The sequence below is a fragment of the Eretmochelys imbricata genome, chromosome 7 (genome assembly GCF_965152235.1).
Source record: "Eretmochelys imbricata isolate rEreImb1 chromosome 7, rEreImb1.hap1, whole genome shotgun sequence".
Taxonomy (NCBI): domain Eukaryota; kingdom Metazoa; phylum Chordata; order Testudines; family Cheloniidae; genus Eretmochelys; species Eretmochelys imbricata.
Genome location: NC_135578.1, coordinates 120,014,522 through 120,029,879, shown reverse-complemented (window position 1 = coordinate 120,029,879; position 15,358 = coordinate 120,014,522). Strand labels below are relative to the sequence as shown.

Below are 15,358 nucleotides of genomic sequence, written 5' to 3'. Positions count from 1 at the left end.
TGCTCCAGTGACATAAGGCAGATTTAAAGCAGGAGTTAAGTGACCAGCCGATTATTCACCTTGTAGTGGGGAAATCCCCCAGTGGCATAGAGCCAAGGAAGCTGGTGCTACACCACTCTCTTTCACAGCATCCTGTGGAAGTGGGCATGGCCACAGCACTGATGTGCTTCAGTGAGCCCTCACTGTAGGAACAGACCATTGGGGGCCATTTCAGCTGGGTGTAAGTTAGAGCTGCCCTAAGGTTGCTCTGCGCTGTAGCAGGGGATAATTTGGCCCCCAGCTGGCTTCAGGATCAAGATGATGACTTAAGGGTGGTGCACCATCAGCCATCTGTGTTCCCCATTCTTCCCCATTCAGGTCTTAGACTGAGCTCAGCTAGGATTGAACCCGTAGATGGCCTTTGGCAAGTGTTTATAACTGAAGTCTTGCTTCAGCAAGGTACTTAAGCACATGCCTACCTTTTAAGCAGTTCCGTTCCCTTTTGCTTTGAATGGACTACTCATCTATTTAAAGTTAGGCATGTGCATAAATATCTTGCTGAAGTTGGACCCATTCTCTCCTGTGGTTTGTTGCTGTTTACCTCTGTATAGTGGTGATCCTGAGGCTCCCTCCATAAAGACATATCCCCTTTGATTTGTCAGTCAGCCTCAACTATTGGAATCAAGGGATGAAATGGTTGTAAGCATAACTTTCTAACGTAATAAGCTCTTAAACTGAATCCAACAAAACTGCCTTGACTAGACAGAGCATGCACTGCGTGACACTGAATAGATTAGCCAATAACACACATACAGTGTTGAGTGACATTATCTTCTACACCAATGAAACACTTTTCACAATATTTCTGATTATGCCATATTTTATAACACAAAACCACTGGTTCTTTTGGAAACATCAGCTCTTGATAAGAGTGCATTATATTATAATTCACATCACATTATACAGTGTAAGCTGATTTAAAATAATTAGGACAACATATGTTACTGTACAAATGGTTTATTGTCTAATCTGAATTAGTTTCATTTAAGGATTATCTATCTTATTTTCAGAATGAAAAATGCCATCTACTGGTTGAACATGAGACTCAGAAACTAAAAGAGTTAGATGAAGAGCATAGCCTAGAACTGAAGGAATGGAGAGAGAAACTAAGACCAAGAAAAAAGGTAACCGAGGACAGTTTATAAGCAAAAGATGGGGCCAGAAGATAAATGATGCCTCAGACTCTGAAACTGTATGGTTACAAATTGGACAGTGCAAAAAAAATTCATCCCAGCAAAACAGTGAAACTAATGTACAAAAAAATTCAGTAGAGCATCACCTTATCTAGAAGCCACAATAGATACAAGGGAGGCAGACAGGAGAGGCTTGCAAGTTATCCACCTTTTAACATCTCCTAGAGTGTGTGCACACGTGTATGTGTGTAAAAAATAAATGGGACCCTTAAACATAGCTATAGCTATGGGCAAACTGTCCTACAGATACAGACCAACCTAAGTAGTGGACTATAAAGCCTCTGTATGCTCAATTTTATATTAGTGCATGATTTTTTGTGGTCTGTTGCATGAAGGTTGGGCAAATAACACGTTGGTATCGTGGATTTCTTTGAACTTCACCATATACACCTTTGTTAATCTGTTGTTTTTAGACACTGGAAGAGGAATTTGCTAGAAAACTTCAAGAACAGGAAGTTTTCTTTAAAATGACTGGAGAGTCTGAATGCCTTAACCCTTCAACACAGAGCCGGATTTCCAAATTCTATCCAATCCCTAGCCTGCACTCCACTGGATCGTAACTCTAGGAACTTCTGTAGATTTTCCTATTTGGAATGCTCATATCTTCAGCTTCTGCCGTGGTAGAATCTACAAACTACATCAAAGGACCTCTATGCTTTTAAGTTTCGGTGGAGACAATCAACAGTGTCATTGTCAAGATTTTTCCTTTTTGTTTCTGACTGGGAGAAAACTAAATAGAAGAACAGACATTGGTCTGTAATGGTAATATGATGTCGTCCTTCAGATGTTTCAAGAAGAATTTTTTTTATAAATCAGTCTCAGAAAATGTTATCTACTATTTTGACATTAAGAAAATAAGCTTAAAATATTAGATATAATCACCACAAAAAAGAAACTGTTACACAAATCATCATGTAAACGATATAATATTGCTTCTTTTTTTGACTGTCTGATTTCTCCACCACAGAATTTCACAACTGAAACTGTGCTGTAAAGAGGTTAAAAGTTTTGTGTCATTGAGCAAATCATTCATAACTAGGGCAGAAACTATTTCTTCAAACCATACTGTTGAATTTGAAGAAAAAGTCTTATGCTCAACATATTTAGTTACAGCATATGCCTTTAAAAGGTTTTTAAAAACCCTCTGGCATCATAACTAAAGCAACCAAACCTCCATTACATGTTTTGTCCATTAAAATCCAGGATGAAATGGGGTGCTAGTTTCATTAATCCAGTGCCTGAAACACTTCAATATATTATTCTTTGCAATAGGGTAGTCTCTTATTGTTCTTAAAAAACCTTCTTCGCATTGATGTTGCTGTAAAAAAAAAAAAATTAAAAAAAAAAAATCCTGCTGCTACTGCCGTTTTGGTCACAAGTCCTCACCCTAAAATATTTTGCACTGAAATATGTAAAGGTGAAAACCTGCTAACTTCAAAATGCACAAGTTGTTATTTTCCTTACACATGAGCGGTGTTTACTTCTACAGACTGAAATAAAAACTGTAGAATGTATTTTCAGAACCTAATGTGCACTTTGCACATTGTTTCTCTAACATACTTGGACTGGGTAGGTGGATCCTTCTCTTCTTACCAAAGTCTGTTCATTTGAAACTCCATCAGAGAAGTGGAAGTGACTGGTCATATTTATAAACTAGTTGCCGAAATCTGATCTGAATAGAAATGTTTTGAAATTTTTGTTTTAGTCAGTTTATTTCGTGGAAGGATTTAAGTTGAATATGTAGACAAACTACTTTAAAAATATGCGTGCGTTTGGGTTGTTGTTTTTTTGCCACATAGTAATTAACGTGTTAAGATTTTTATTTTTCAGTTTCAGAGGTGTACTGTAGGTTATTTACTTGACTGATTTGCAGTGGGAAGAAAAATCTGAAATGTTTATCATGTAGCTGGTGGGAATGTAACTGTATTAAAGAAAAGCGCACTCGTTGAAGGTTTAGAATTTGAGTCATATCAAGACAGTATTATAAACTGTACATTGGTATGCCAAAGTTAAATTTGTAAAATAGTGTTTGCTTTCTGTCATTTGAGGCGTGATCTTTTAGTCTCTCTTTGTAAAAGTTCCTTTATTTTTGTTTGCTAGCTTGCATCAAACATCTGACTGGTGAACATATAATGTTCATTTCACGGGAACAGTGTTGACGCATGTGAAGGAACTGGTTATAAATTAATGTAGAATTTTAATTGGGCTTGGTTGAAATCTTGTATGCTGAACTTTTAGCTTGTTAATGCAGACAGTTTAAATTGACAGCACAGTAAATATAATTGAGAAATGCATGTTTTGATTTAAATTTTGTAACATTTTTGATAAGTATAACTTACTCTGAAAATTACTTTATAGCTAGCCTTAATTTCTGGCATTTCATTATATAAATATGTATTGTGTATTGGTTGTAAATTCACATACCATATCATACTAGAATGTAATATGTTGCTATATGCAAAATTCTTTAATATGTTTATTCCAAAATTCTAGGGTGAAAAATGTCTTTGAAGGCCTTTACTTTTTAAGCTACACCTTTATAAAATGACTAGTACTAAATATATTAAATAGTGTTTATATCACTATAGTCAACAGGACATCTGTGTGAAAAACTGTTTTTTGCAAAATACATTGTTAGTGATCTATTTTTTGTGAAGGGGTCAGGCAAATTTTCCCCCTCTAAACTTTGTGTTCAGCTCATTCAAAATGTTTAATAACTTTGCAGGCAGAGTATGTATTTTCTCCTCTCACTCTAATATTTTGGAGGTTTAGATGATCATTTGCTAATATATTTTATGACACACTAGATATATTATTCTGCATCTGTAAGACTTTTTATTTGAGTTCCACCACCTTCCTCACCAACCTCTGTAACCTTATCCCTTCAGAAAGGTCACAAATGAATTCATTAAAAGGATACAGGAAGGGAATGTAGCAGCTGAAGCCTCATTCAGTGTTTGGACAGGGTTGGATTCAGAGTATTTCCAGTCATACTGCATTCTTTAAATAGCTGCAGTAGTTTGAAATGTCTTGATAAATGAAATTTGATTTAAAATTACCATTTGGTAATAAAATCTAGGGTAAAATCATTGGTTTCAGAGTAACAGCCGTGTTAGTCTGTATTCGCAAAAAGAAAAGGAGTACTTGTGGCACCTTAGAGACTAACCAATTTATTTGAGCATGAGCTTTCGTGAGCTACAGCTCACTTCATCAGATACATACCGTGGAAACTGCAGCAGACTTTATATATACACAGAGAATATGAAACAATACCTCCTCCCACCCCACTGTCCTGCTGGTAATAGCTTATCTAAAGTAATCGTCAGGTTAGGCCATTTCCAGCACAAATCCAGGTTTTCTCACCCTCCACCCCCCCACACAAATTCACTCTCCTGCTGGTGATAGCCCATCCAAGGTGACAACTCTTTACACAATGTGCATGATAATGAAGTTAGGCCATTTCCTGCACAAATCCAGGTTCTCTCACTCCCTCACCCCCCTCCAAAAACCCACCCCCATACACACACAGACTCACTCTCCTGCTGGTAATAGCTCGTCCAAACTGACCACTCTCCAAGTTTAAATCCAAGTTAAACCAGAACATCTGGGGGGGGGGGGGGGAGGAAAAAACAAGAGGAAATAGGCTACCTTGCATAATGACTTAGCCACTCCCAGTCTCTATTTAAGCCTAAATTAATAGTATCCAATTTGCAAATGAATTCCAATTCAGCAGTTTCTCGCTGGAGTCTGGATTTGAAGTTTTTTTGTTTTAAGATAGCGACCTTCATGTCTGTGATTGCGTGACCAGAGAGATTGAAGTGTTCTCCGACTGGTTTATGAATGTTATAATTCTTGACATCTGATTTGTGTCCATTTATTCTTTTACGTAGAGACTGTCCAGTTTGACCAATGTACATGGCAGAGGGGCATTGCTGGCACATGATGGCATAAATCACATTGGTGGATGTGCAGGTGAACGAGCCTCTGATAGTGTGGCTGATGTTATTAGGCCCTGTGATGGTGTCCCCTGAATAGATATGTGGGCACAATTGGCAACGGGCTTTGTTGCAAGGATAAGTTCCTGGGTTAGTGGTTCTGTTGTGTGGTATGTGGTTGTTGGTGAGTATTTGCTTCAGGTTGCGGGGCTGTCTGTAGGCAAGGACTGGCCTGTCTCCCAAGATTTGTGAGAGTGTTTGGTCATCCTTTAGGATAGGTTGTAGATCCTTAATAATGCGTTGGAGGGGTTTTAGTTGGGGGCTGAAGGTGACGGCTAGTGGCGTTCTGTTATTTTCTTTGTTAGGCCTGTCCTGTAGTAGGTAACTTCTGGGAACTCTTCTGGCTCTATCAATCTGTTTCTTTACTTCCGCAGGTGGGTATTGTAGTTGTAAGAAAGCTTGACAGAGATCTTGTAGGTGTTTGTCTCTGTCTGAGGGGTTGGAGCAAATGCGGTTGTATCGCAGAGCTTGGCTGTAGACGATGGATCGTGTGGTGTGGTCAGGGTGAAAGCTGGAGGCATGCAGGTAGGACTAGCGGTCAGTAGGTTTCCGGTATAGGGTGGTGTTTATGTGACCATTGTTTATTAGCACTGTAGTGTCCAGGAAGTGGATCTCTTGTGTGGACTGGACCAGGCTGAGGTTGATGGTGGGATGGAAATTGTTGAAATCATGGTGGAATTCCTCAAGGGCTTCTTTTCCATGGGTCCAGATGATGAAGATGTCATCAATATAGCGCAAGTAGAGTAGGGGCTTTAGGGGACGAGAGCTGAGGAAGCGTTGTTCTAAATCAGCCATAAAAATGTTGGCATACTGTGGGGCCATGCGGGTACCCATAGCAGTGCCGCTGATCTGAAGGTATACATTGTCCCCAAATGTGAAATAGTTATGGGTAAGGACAAAGTCACAAAGTTCAGCCACCAGGTTAGCCGTGACATTATCGGGGATAGTGTTCCTGACGGCTTGTAGTCCATCTTTGTGTGGAATGTTGGTGTAGAGGGCTTCTACATCCATAGTGGCCAGGATGGTGTTATCAGGAAGATCACCGATGGATTGAAGTTTCCTCAGGAAGTCAGTGGTGTCTCGAAGGTAGCTGGGAGTGCTGGTAGCGTAGGGCCTGAGGAGGGAGTCTACATAGCCAGACAATGCTGCTGTCAGGGTGCCAATGCCTGAGATGATGGGGCGCCCAGGATTTCCAGGTTTATGGATCTTGGGTAGTAGATAGAATATCCCAGGTCGGGGTTCCAGGGGTGTGTCTGTGCGGATTTGATCTTGTGCTTTTTCAGGAAGTTTCTTGAGCATATGCTTTAGTTGCTTTTGATCCCTATGATCCCACTGAGAGTTACCAAAAGCAACTACAGCATATGCTCAAGAAACTTCCTGAAAAAGCACAAGATCAAATCCGCACAGACACAGTTTGGACGAGCTATCACCAGCAGGAGAGTGAGTCTGTGTGTGTATGGGGGTGGGTTTTTGGAGGGGGGTGAGGGAGTGAGAGAACCTGGATTTGTGCAGGAAATGGCCTAACTTCATTATCATGCACATTGTGTAAAGAGTTGTCACTTTGGATGGGCTATCACCAGCAGGAGAGTGAATTTGTGTGGGGGGGTGGAGGGTGAGAAAACCTGGATTTGTGCTGGAAATGGCCTAACCTGACGATTACTTTAGATAAGCTATTACCAGCAGGACAGTGGGGTGGGAGGAGGTATTGTTTCATATTCTCTGTGTATATATAAAGTCTGCTGCAGTTTCCACGGTATGTATCTGATGAAGTGAGCTGTAGCTCACGAAAGCTCATGCTCAAATAAATTGGTTAGTCTCTAAGGTGCCACAAGTACTCCTTTTCTTTTTGGTAAAATCATTGTTTATGTACTTAGGCTTATAAAATTGCTTTTTGAAGATTATGGAACATGAAGAGATGTACAAGATTGTTTTGATGCCTTAGCTCATGACACATTTAAATTCAGAATGAAGCCTGATCTCACTTATTTTCCAGATGAAACAATTGCTTTTCTCACTGAATTTGGTCTGATAAAATCTCATTTCCCCCTAAACAGCGTGGTTACAATCTGCACTTGTTCACCTTTATTTTCCACCGCATGATCAATACCAGCAGGGCAAAGCACAAAATGGGGTACAAATTTATGACCTGCAACTGAACATTTCAGTTGGCCTCTTCTATTTACAACAGATCCTCACTTACTTAAGTACACTTAGTCCCACCAGTGTCTCCTTCCCCAGCAGAGATTGAGGCTTCTGAATTAGTGTCAAATGTTGCCTCTTCTCATAAGGGCCCCTAAATTTCAGACTTTTTTGTACTCTCTTCAGTATTGCTGTGGGAAATGAATGTGGTGTTGACACTCTGCTAAAGTGCAAGTACAGGAAAACTTCCACTCTGAATCCATCTTAAAACTCCAATCCAAAGACTGGAAATTTCCCTTGAGAATCAGCTGAAATTCCAGTGCCACAGATCATCTGCACATCACAGGACTGCACTTCTTGTGCACCTCAGCTCTGTATAGCTCCAGCCCTGACTCTTGTTGCCTTTGGCAGAGTCAGACCATTAGGTCTGTCTTCCTGGACCCTGAAAGCAGGCTTCAATACCACCTTACTTGGCTCCCTTGAGACTTGACCCTGTAAACATGCATGAGTTCAACGGCACTACTTGCAGCATAAAGTTACTAATGTGTTCAAATGTTTGCAGAGTCAGAGCCTTTGTTAGTTGAATGTTGCAGGTGGGACACCTGAGATCGTTGGATAATCTGGATTCTGCTGTACTTATTGTAGAAGGTTCTTCACCCAAAGCCTGGGTCTCCTACCCAGAACCGTAGCGGCCTCCTTAAAGTAAAATGTTCTTCAGATCACAGAGGACATAGAAATGGTGATATCTGAGCCCCACTGCAGTCCATGTCAGTTTTGCCATTGACTTCAATGGAGCCAGAATTTCACCCCCTGACTTTCTTCTTTTCCTCTCAGAGTGTAATTTCATATACACAAGCAATTTTAAAAAATACGTTGTTCTCTAAGCTTCCTGCTGTCCCTCTCAGTCACCCTGAAAGCACACCCATCATAAAATGGATATGCCTTAGGAAATCTATCTTTGCCAAGGAGAGATGCTTTTCTTGCGCAGTGGCCTTGCCAGGAAATTTCATTCTATTGTATTAAAACATCACATAACTGAGGTTATTACAAAAAGATTGAGCACAACTGCTTTGTCATGTGGGGCCAGGGATGTCCTAATTTGGTTTTAAAGATTTTCTTGTAGAAAACTCAGAATAAGCAGAAATTAAATTTAGGTGAGGCTGTATTACTTTGATTTCAACAGTCTGGAAATGAGTGATGGTTGGGGCCACTCAAAGTGATTTTCCACAGCAATCTTTGAAAGCTGATTATCATTTCAAATTATGCATCAGGCCTTTATGCTTGAGGAGGAATTGTCTGTTTAGTCAAGTGTTTCACTAAAAATCCCTTTTTCCTATGGTTCAAGGAAGCATGAAGTATCTTTTCCTCATGTATGTACTGTTCTTATATCAGTTTTCTTCAGCCAAGCGTTTTTAAAATAATGCCACCCCCAAATTATACAGGAAGAGTTTGATATCTTGTCTCCCAAATCTCAATATCCCTGGCAAATAAGAAATGTCTCTAGAGGCTCAAAGGATTCCATCCCAGTACTACAGAGATTTGTCAAAAAAAGAAAAGGAGTACTTGTGGCACCTTAGAGACTAACCAATTTATTTGAGCATGAGCTTTCGTGAGCTACAGCTCACTTCATCAGATGCATACCGTGGAAACTGCAGCAGACTTTATATACACACAGAGAATATGAAACAATACCTCCTCCCACCCCACTGTCCTGCTGGTAATAGCTTATTTGTCAAAAAATCCTACTCTTTTACTTAACATTTATCCCTTAACAAGGAAAGTGCCTGAAAGTACTTCCACCAGGAACTTATGTTTATGATGGCAAGTCATATTGATGGTTTCAGCTAGTTCTCCCTCAGAAGTTGTGGGGAACAAAACCAAGATTTTGACAGCTTCAACACAGAAAGGCCCACATTTTCAAACTTTGATATCTAAAGCAAAGGCTTTTAAATCTGTATCTAGATACCTGACTGGATGGCCTGATTTCCAGATGTGCTGAGAAACCCCAGTTCCCAGTGATTTTGCGGGTGCTTATTACCTCTGAGAACCAGATAATTTTTTTTGGGTGCCTAATTTTAGGAACCCAAGTTTGAAAATTTTGAACTGTACTTCAGGCTTTTCTTGATGGTACATCACGAATAATGGTCACGGGTATTTTTAGTAAAAATCACGGACAGATCACAGGGGGTGGGGGCACCCCGGGTGCTCGGGGTGTCCCAGGGCGGGGGGGCCAGCCTGGCAGGGGAGCACTGTGGGTGCTCGGGGGAGGGTTAGCAGGGCTGGGACAGGCTCCCTAATTGGCTCCTGAGTTCCACGTGCTGCCTCCGCCCAAGCCCAGGTTCTGCAGCTCCCATTGGCTGGGAACCATAGCCAATGGGAGCTGCGGGGGCAGTGCCTGCCGGCAGAGGCAGCACATGGAGCTAGGAGCTGAGGGAGGGGAGTTCCTGGAGCCCTTCCGGGGAGCCCGCCCTAGGTAAGCACCACCCCGTACCGCAACCCCCGGTCCTGAGCCCCTTCCCCAAACTTCTGCTGCGGAGGAGGAGGGACAAGACTGCCCCAGCAACAGCAGCAGCCAGTGTGACGGGCCTAGGGGCTGCCTGAGCTGCCAGACACACCAGTTGCTGCTGAAGTCACAGAAAGTCATGGAATCCGTGACCGCTGTGACAAACAAGGAGCCTTACTTATATATGACCTGCCCTGAGTGGATGTGTTTGGTACAAGCGAGAGTCGTAGCAGCACAAAAGCAGTAAGTGGCCATTTTGGCCATTATTTATAGGGCCCTACCAATTTCACGGTCATAGGATTTTTAAAATGGTAAATTTAATTATTTTAGCTATTTAAGTCTGAAATTTCAGATCTCCCGTCCACAGGAGAGGTCACAGAAAAGCTGCCTCGTCCTACTCCGAGGGTCCTGCCCCATGGTGCATGAACCCCTTATACTCAGGGCCACACTCGTTGTACCAATGCAGCCAGGCATGAGACCTGCTCGGTACCACCAGCCGACAGCCCTGCCACTGACTCCAGACAGTCCTGTCACAACCGCAAGAGCAAGCACGGCCTGCTTCTAACCTGGTAGAACCAGTTGTTCTGCCTGATGAAGCACTGTGGAAAGGGATAGCTCAGTGGTTTGATCACTGGTCTGCTAAACCCAGGGTTGTGAGTTCAATCCTTGAGGGGGCCATTTAGGGATGGGGGCAAAAATTGTCCTGCTTTGATTGGTCCTGCTTTGAGCAGGGGTTTGGACTAGATGACCTCCTGAGGTCCCTGCCAACCCTGATAGTCTATGATTGCTTCCTCATCTTCGGACAACTTCTTGAAATTTCAAGACCTGTTTAAAAGAGCTGCCAATGACCTATGAATTAATCTGGAGGAAATTCCTGAACAGCAGCATAAGCTAACTGACATCCTGCAGCCCTCTTCTTCTTCTAGAATTGCATTACCTATCAACACAGCCCTTTTAGAACCTGCCAAGGCCATTTGGCAAACTCCAGCTGCAAGCCTGCCTACCTGTAAGAAAGCGGACCGAAAGTACTTTATTCCTTCCAAGGGCTCAGAATTCCTTTTTACTCACCCAGCGCCAAACTCACTGGTGGTAGACGCAGTTAACCACAAGAACAAACACCAATTTCCCCGCTCCGCCCCTTCCGACAAGGACAGTAAGCGACTAGATCTGCTTGGACGTAAGGTATGCTCTTCTTCCACTTTGCAGTTTGCATTGCTAATTATTCAGCCATTCTAGCAAAGTACAACCACAAAAATTATAATAAATTCATGGACTTTATTGATCACATTCCAGACGATAAGAAACAACAATTTACAGCCATAGTTTCTGAGGGACAAATCATCTCCCGCACTGGTCTTCAAGCTGCCCTTGATGTAGCCAATACTGTGGCACGGTCCACTGCCACAGCAGTTGTGATGCGCCGAGGGTCCTGGCTCTCGTCCTCTTCCTTTCCATGGGAGGTCCAGATTACCACTGAGGATCTCCCCTTCAACGGTGCCAAACTATTTGCCTCCACCACCAATGACATACTCAACTCCATGAAGGACTCCAGGGCAACTCTCCGGTCTCTAGGAATTCAAACCCCTATGACCAGAATTTGACAATATAGATACCAGCCTTATCAGTGGCCGTGCTACCCCACATATACCCAGCAATTCCATAGATCTCACGAGAAACAGCAACAACAGCAACGTCAGAGATCCAGATACCAATGCTGCCATCCCAACTACTCGGCAGCGTCTCAACCCCCTCCAACCAATAAGCAAATTTGAAGCCTTGGTCGAGGGTATAGAAAACAATATTCCCCCTTCAGCGCTTACACCGCCTGCCTCTATTTTTGGTCACCACCTACGCCCATTCTCCCATCAATGGTGCAATATTATCACCGACAAGTGGGCTTTAGAGGTCATCACAGTGGCTATTCTATCCCTTTCCGCTCCCCATCCCTCTTCAGGGACCCCTCTCATGAGCAACTGCTCCTCCAAGAAGTACATCATCTCCTTCAATTGGGGGCAATGGAAATCGTGCCCGAACAACACAGAAGGAAAGGTTTCTACTCCCATTACTTCTTAACAGAAAAGAAAACTGGGGGATGGAGACCGATCCTTGACCTCAGGCGGCTAAACAAATTTATCAAAAAGCAAAAGTTCAAAATGGTTACCGTCACCACCACAATCCCGGCGCTGGAGCAGAGCGATTGGTTTTCAGCCCTCGACCTACAGGACGCTTATTTTCATGTGACTATTCACCCAGCCCACAGACGTTTTCTTTGTTTTACCCTCGGTTCGACACATTTTCAATACAGAGTGTTGCCCTTCGGCCTATCTACTGCCCCCCCGAGTTTTCTCCAAATTCCTAGCCGTGGATACTGCCCACCTCAGGAAACCGGGGGTTATAATATTTCCTTACTTCGATGATTGTCTCCTCAAAGCCTAAATGCTCAACGAAGTTCTTTGATCCACGCAGCTTAGCATCGCTTGCTTCCTTTCCCTGGGCCTGCAAATAAACAAAAACAAATCCACCTTATCTTCTACCCAAAAACTGGAGTTCATAGGAGCGCACCTTGATTCCCGACTGGGAATAGCGTCTCTCCTGCTCGATCATTTCAACACCATAAAACTCCTCGTTACAAAACTTTGCAACAGTCCCCAGGTCACTGCACGAGACTGCCTGCAACTATTAGGCCACATGGCCCTGTGTACTTTCGTGGTCAAAAATGCACACCTATAAATGAGGTGCTTCCAAGCTTGGTTGGCCACGGTTTGCAGATCAATTGGCTCTAACACGCTCTAAACAAGCCTCTATCCATACCCTTCAGAGTCAAAGACTCCCTCCGATGGTGGACAGTTCCCTCCAACCTCTTCTTAGGAGTCCCTTTTCTCCAGAACTCCCCATCGCTCATAATGACTACCAATGCATCCCTCACAAGATGGGGAGCACACATGTCCCACCACACAGCCCAGGGGCTATGGTCTTCCACCGAAGCCTCCCTGCGCATAAATGTCCTAGAACTGCGAGCCATACGCAATGCCTGCCATCACTTCCTCCCATTTATTCAGAACCAACATGTTCGGATAATGACAGACAACATTGGATGCATGTTCTATGGCAACAGGCAGGGAGGGGCTTGATCTCATTCGCTTTGCACAGAAGCCATGAAGCTCTGGAATTGGTGCCTCACAAACATCATCCAGATATCAGCCGCCTATCTTCCCGGGGCCCTGAATACCACCACGGACAAACTAAGCAGTCGTTTTCCCTGGGATCAGGAATGGGAGATAAACTGGTGCACTATCAATAACTCGGGCACACCAATGAGTCCTCCCCCTGTGGAGGGTATCGTTGACGCATTCTGGGGCAATTCATAAGACATTGTATCCCAGCTTCCTGAAACCCACTTAAGCGGCGCTTCAGAGCAGACTGACTGAGCACACCCTTGTACTCAGTTTACTGCAACACACACTCTGGTGCTCAGTACTTGGCCACAAACACAGTCCCGTTCAGTCCTCTTGCCTGTGCATCCTATGTGTGGTTCATTTTAAAAAGGGGCGTGGAGAGGTGCCTCGGGAAGTCCCAAACCAAGGTGTGCGCTAGAGGTGGTAAGTAAAAAGGTACTCACCTCTATCCCTGGTTATGAGAAACTCTCTGAGGATGCCCGATCACACCCTGTTCGCTGCGCCAAAACTGTTAGGAAAAAGAATCAGGCAAGCACAGACAACGCTGAAGGGGGTTTATTTACCATACAGGGAAGACTGACAAGCAGCTGCAAAGATATGGGGCCATAGTGGCCAGTTCTATACATTCTCTTATCAGTTCATTTGCATTTATCTGAACATACAGAGACAGACATTGTTACAAGTCAAGAGAGAACCCTAAACAAAGATATAACTAAGAACAGTACATACGTATAGAGGGCATCCTACTGCATCAAGCATCTATGGCTACCTTGCGGGGGAAAGAGGTGGGGTGGGGGGTAGGGATGAGTGCTTACAGATATATGGTGGGCTGTGAAGGGAGGGTTAGCATTGTTCTAAGAGCTGAGTTACTGGGCAGGCATTGACCATATAAGCTTATCAATTGTTTACAGTTGTCCATGTCCTTGCTACTGAATGCTTATTGAAACATTCCTGCTTGTTCTGCAGTTTTTGTCTTAGCTGTTAGCTAAATTTTAACTCTTTCCTGACACACATTTCTCCTAGACATGTCCGTGGAAGCCCCAATCACCCTGCCGCTCTTCCTGGATCTTCTGACACAAGATCACGGTCATCTTCAACATCCAAACCTTGTGTTGCTTCACCTCATGGTGTGGAAGCTCCATGGTGGAACCCGATGGAGCTTTCCTGTTCAGATCGGGTTAGACAGGTCCTTCTTGGCAGCAGAAAACCCTGTACCAGAGCCACATACCTTGCTAAGTGGAAGAGATTTTCAATCTGGTCAGCACAGCACCATTCGTCCCCGACACTAGCCTCAGTGCCACTTACTCTGGACTACCTCCTCCATCTGAAGCAGCAGGGGTTTTCATTGTCATCAATAAGGATGCACTTAGCTGCCATCTCAGCCTTTCACCCGGGTGAGGAGGGCCTCTCTGTGTTAGCTAACCCCATGGTCAGCCGATTCTTAAAAGGGCTCAACAGCCTATACCCTAATGCCCATCAGTCTGGGACCTCAGCCTGGTCCTTTCTAGACTCATGGGACCACCTTTTGAGTCCTTGGCGATGTGCTCCCTGCTATACCTCTTACAAGTTGGTGGTCCTGGTGGCGATGATCTCAGCCAGGAGGGTGTCTGAACTCAAGGCCCTAACCTCAGAGCCCCCTTACACCATGTTCTATAAGGACAAGGTGCAGCTCAGGCCTCCTCCTGCTTTCCTCCCGAAGGTTGTATTACAGTTTCGCATTAACCAGGACATCTTTCTCTTGGTGTTCTACCCTAAGCCGCATTCTAGGGGCCGGGATCAGAGACTTCACTCACTAGATGTCCGCAGGGTGCTAGCTTTCTACATCGAGAGAACGAAGCCATTCAGAAAATCGGTCCAGCTATTCGTGGCAGTGGCAGACAGAATGAAAGGCCTACCCATGTTGTCACAACGCGTTTCGTCATGGATCACATCCTGCATCTGCGAATGCTACAACCTGGCAGGGGTTCCAATCACTGCATACTCCACCAGGATGCAGACTTCAACAACAGCGTTCCTGGCACAGATCCCTACTCAGGAAATCTGCAGAGCAATGATGTGGTTCTCCAACCACACTTTTACTGCACACTCTGCGGTTACACAGCAGGCCAGAGATGATGCGGCCTTCAGACGAGCCGTGCTCCAATCAGGGGACGACTCCAACCTCGCCTCCTGAACTTCGGCTTGTGAGTCACCTGATTTGGAACTGACATGAAGAAGAAAAAATGGTTACTCACCTTCTCGTAACTGTTGTTCTTCAAGATGTGGTGTTCATGTCCATTCCATTACCCTCCCACCTACCCCTCTGCCGGAGTA

At 43.8% G+C, this 15,358-nt stretch overlaps 1 protein-coding gene across 4 annotated transcripts in view; it reads left to right on the top strand.

Annotated features, from left to right (window-relative positions):
- Positions 1-4,038, top strand: part of SLK (STE20 like kinase) — a 67,236-nt gene extending 63,198 nt beyond the window's left edge. For all 4 annotated transcript variants that reach the window (XM_077823227.1, XM_077823228.1, XM_077823226.1 and 1 more), the window contains 2 exons: positions 1,050-1,163; positions 1,646-4,038. In XM_077823227.1, coding sequence (XP_077679353.1) covers positions 1,050-1,163; positions 1,646-1,792 — 261 coding nt within the window. In that variant the 3' untranslated portion in view covers positions 1,793-4,038. The remainder of the gene's footprint in view (positions 1-1,049; positions 1,164-1,645) is intronic.
- The last annotated feature ends 11,320 nt before the right edge of the window (positions 4,039-15,358 follow it).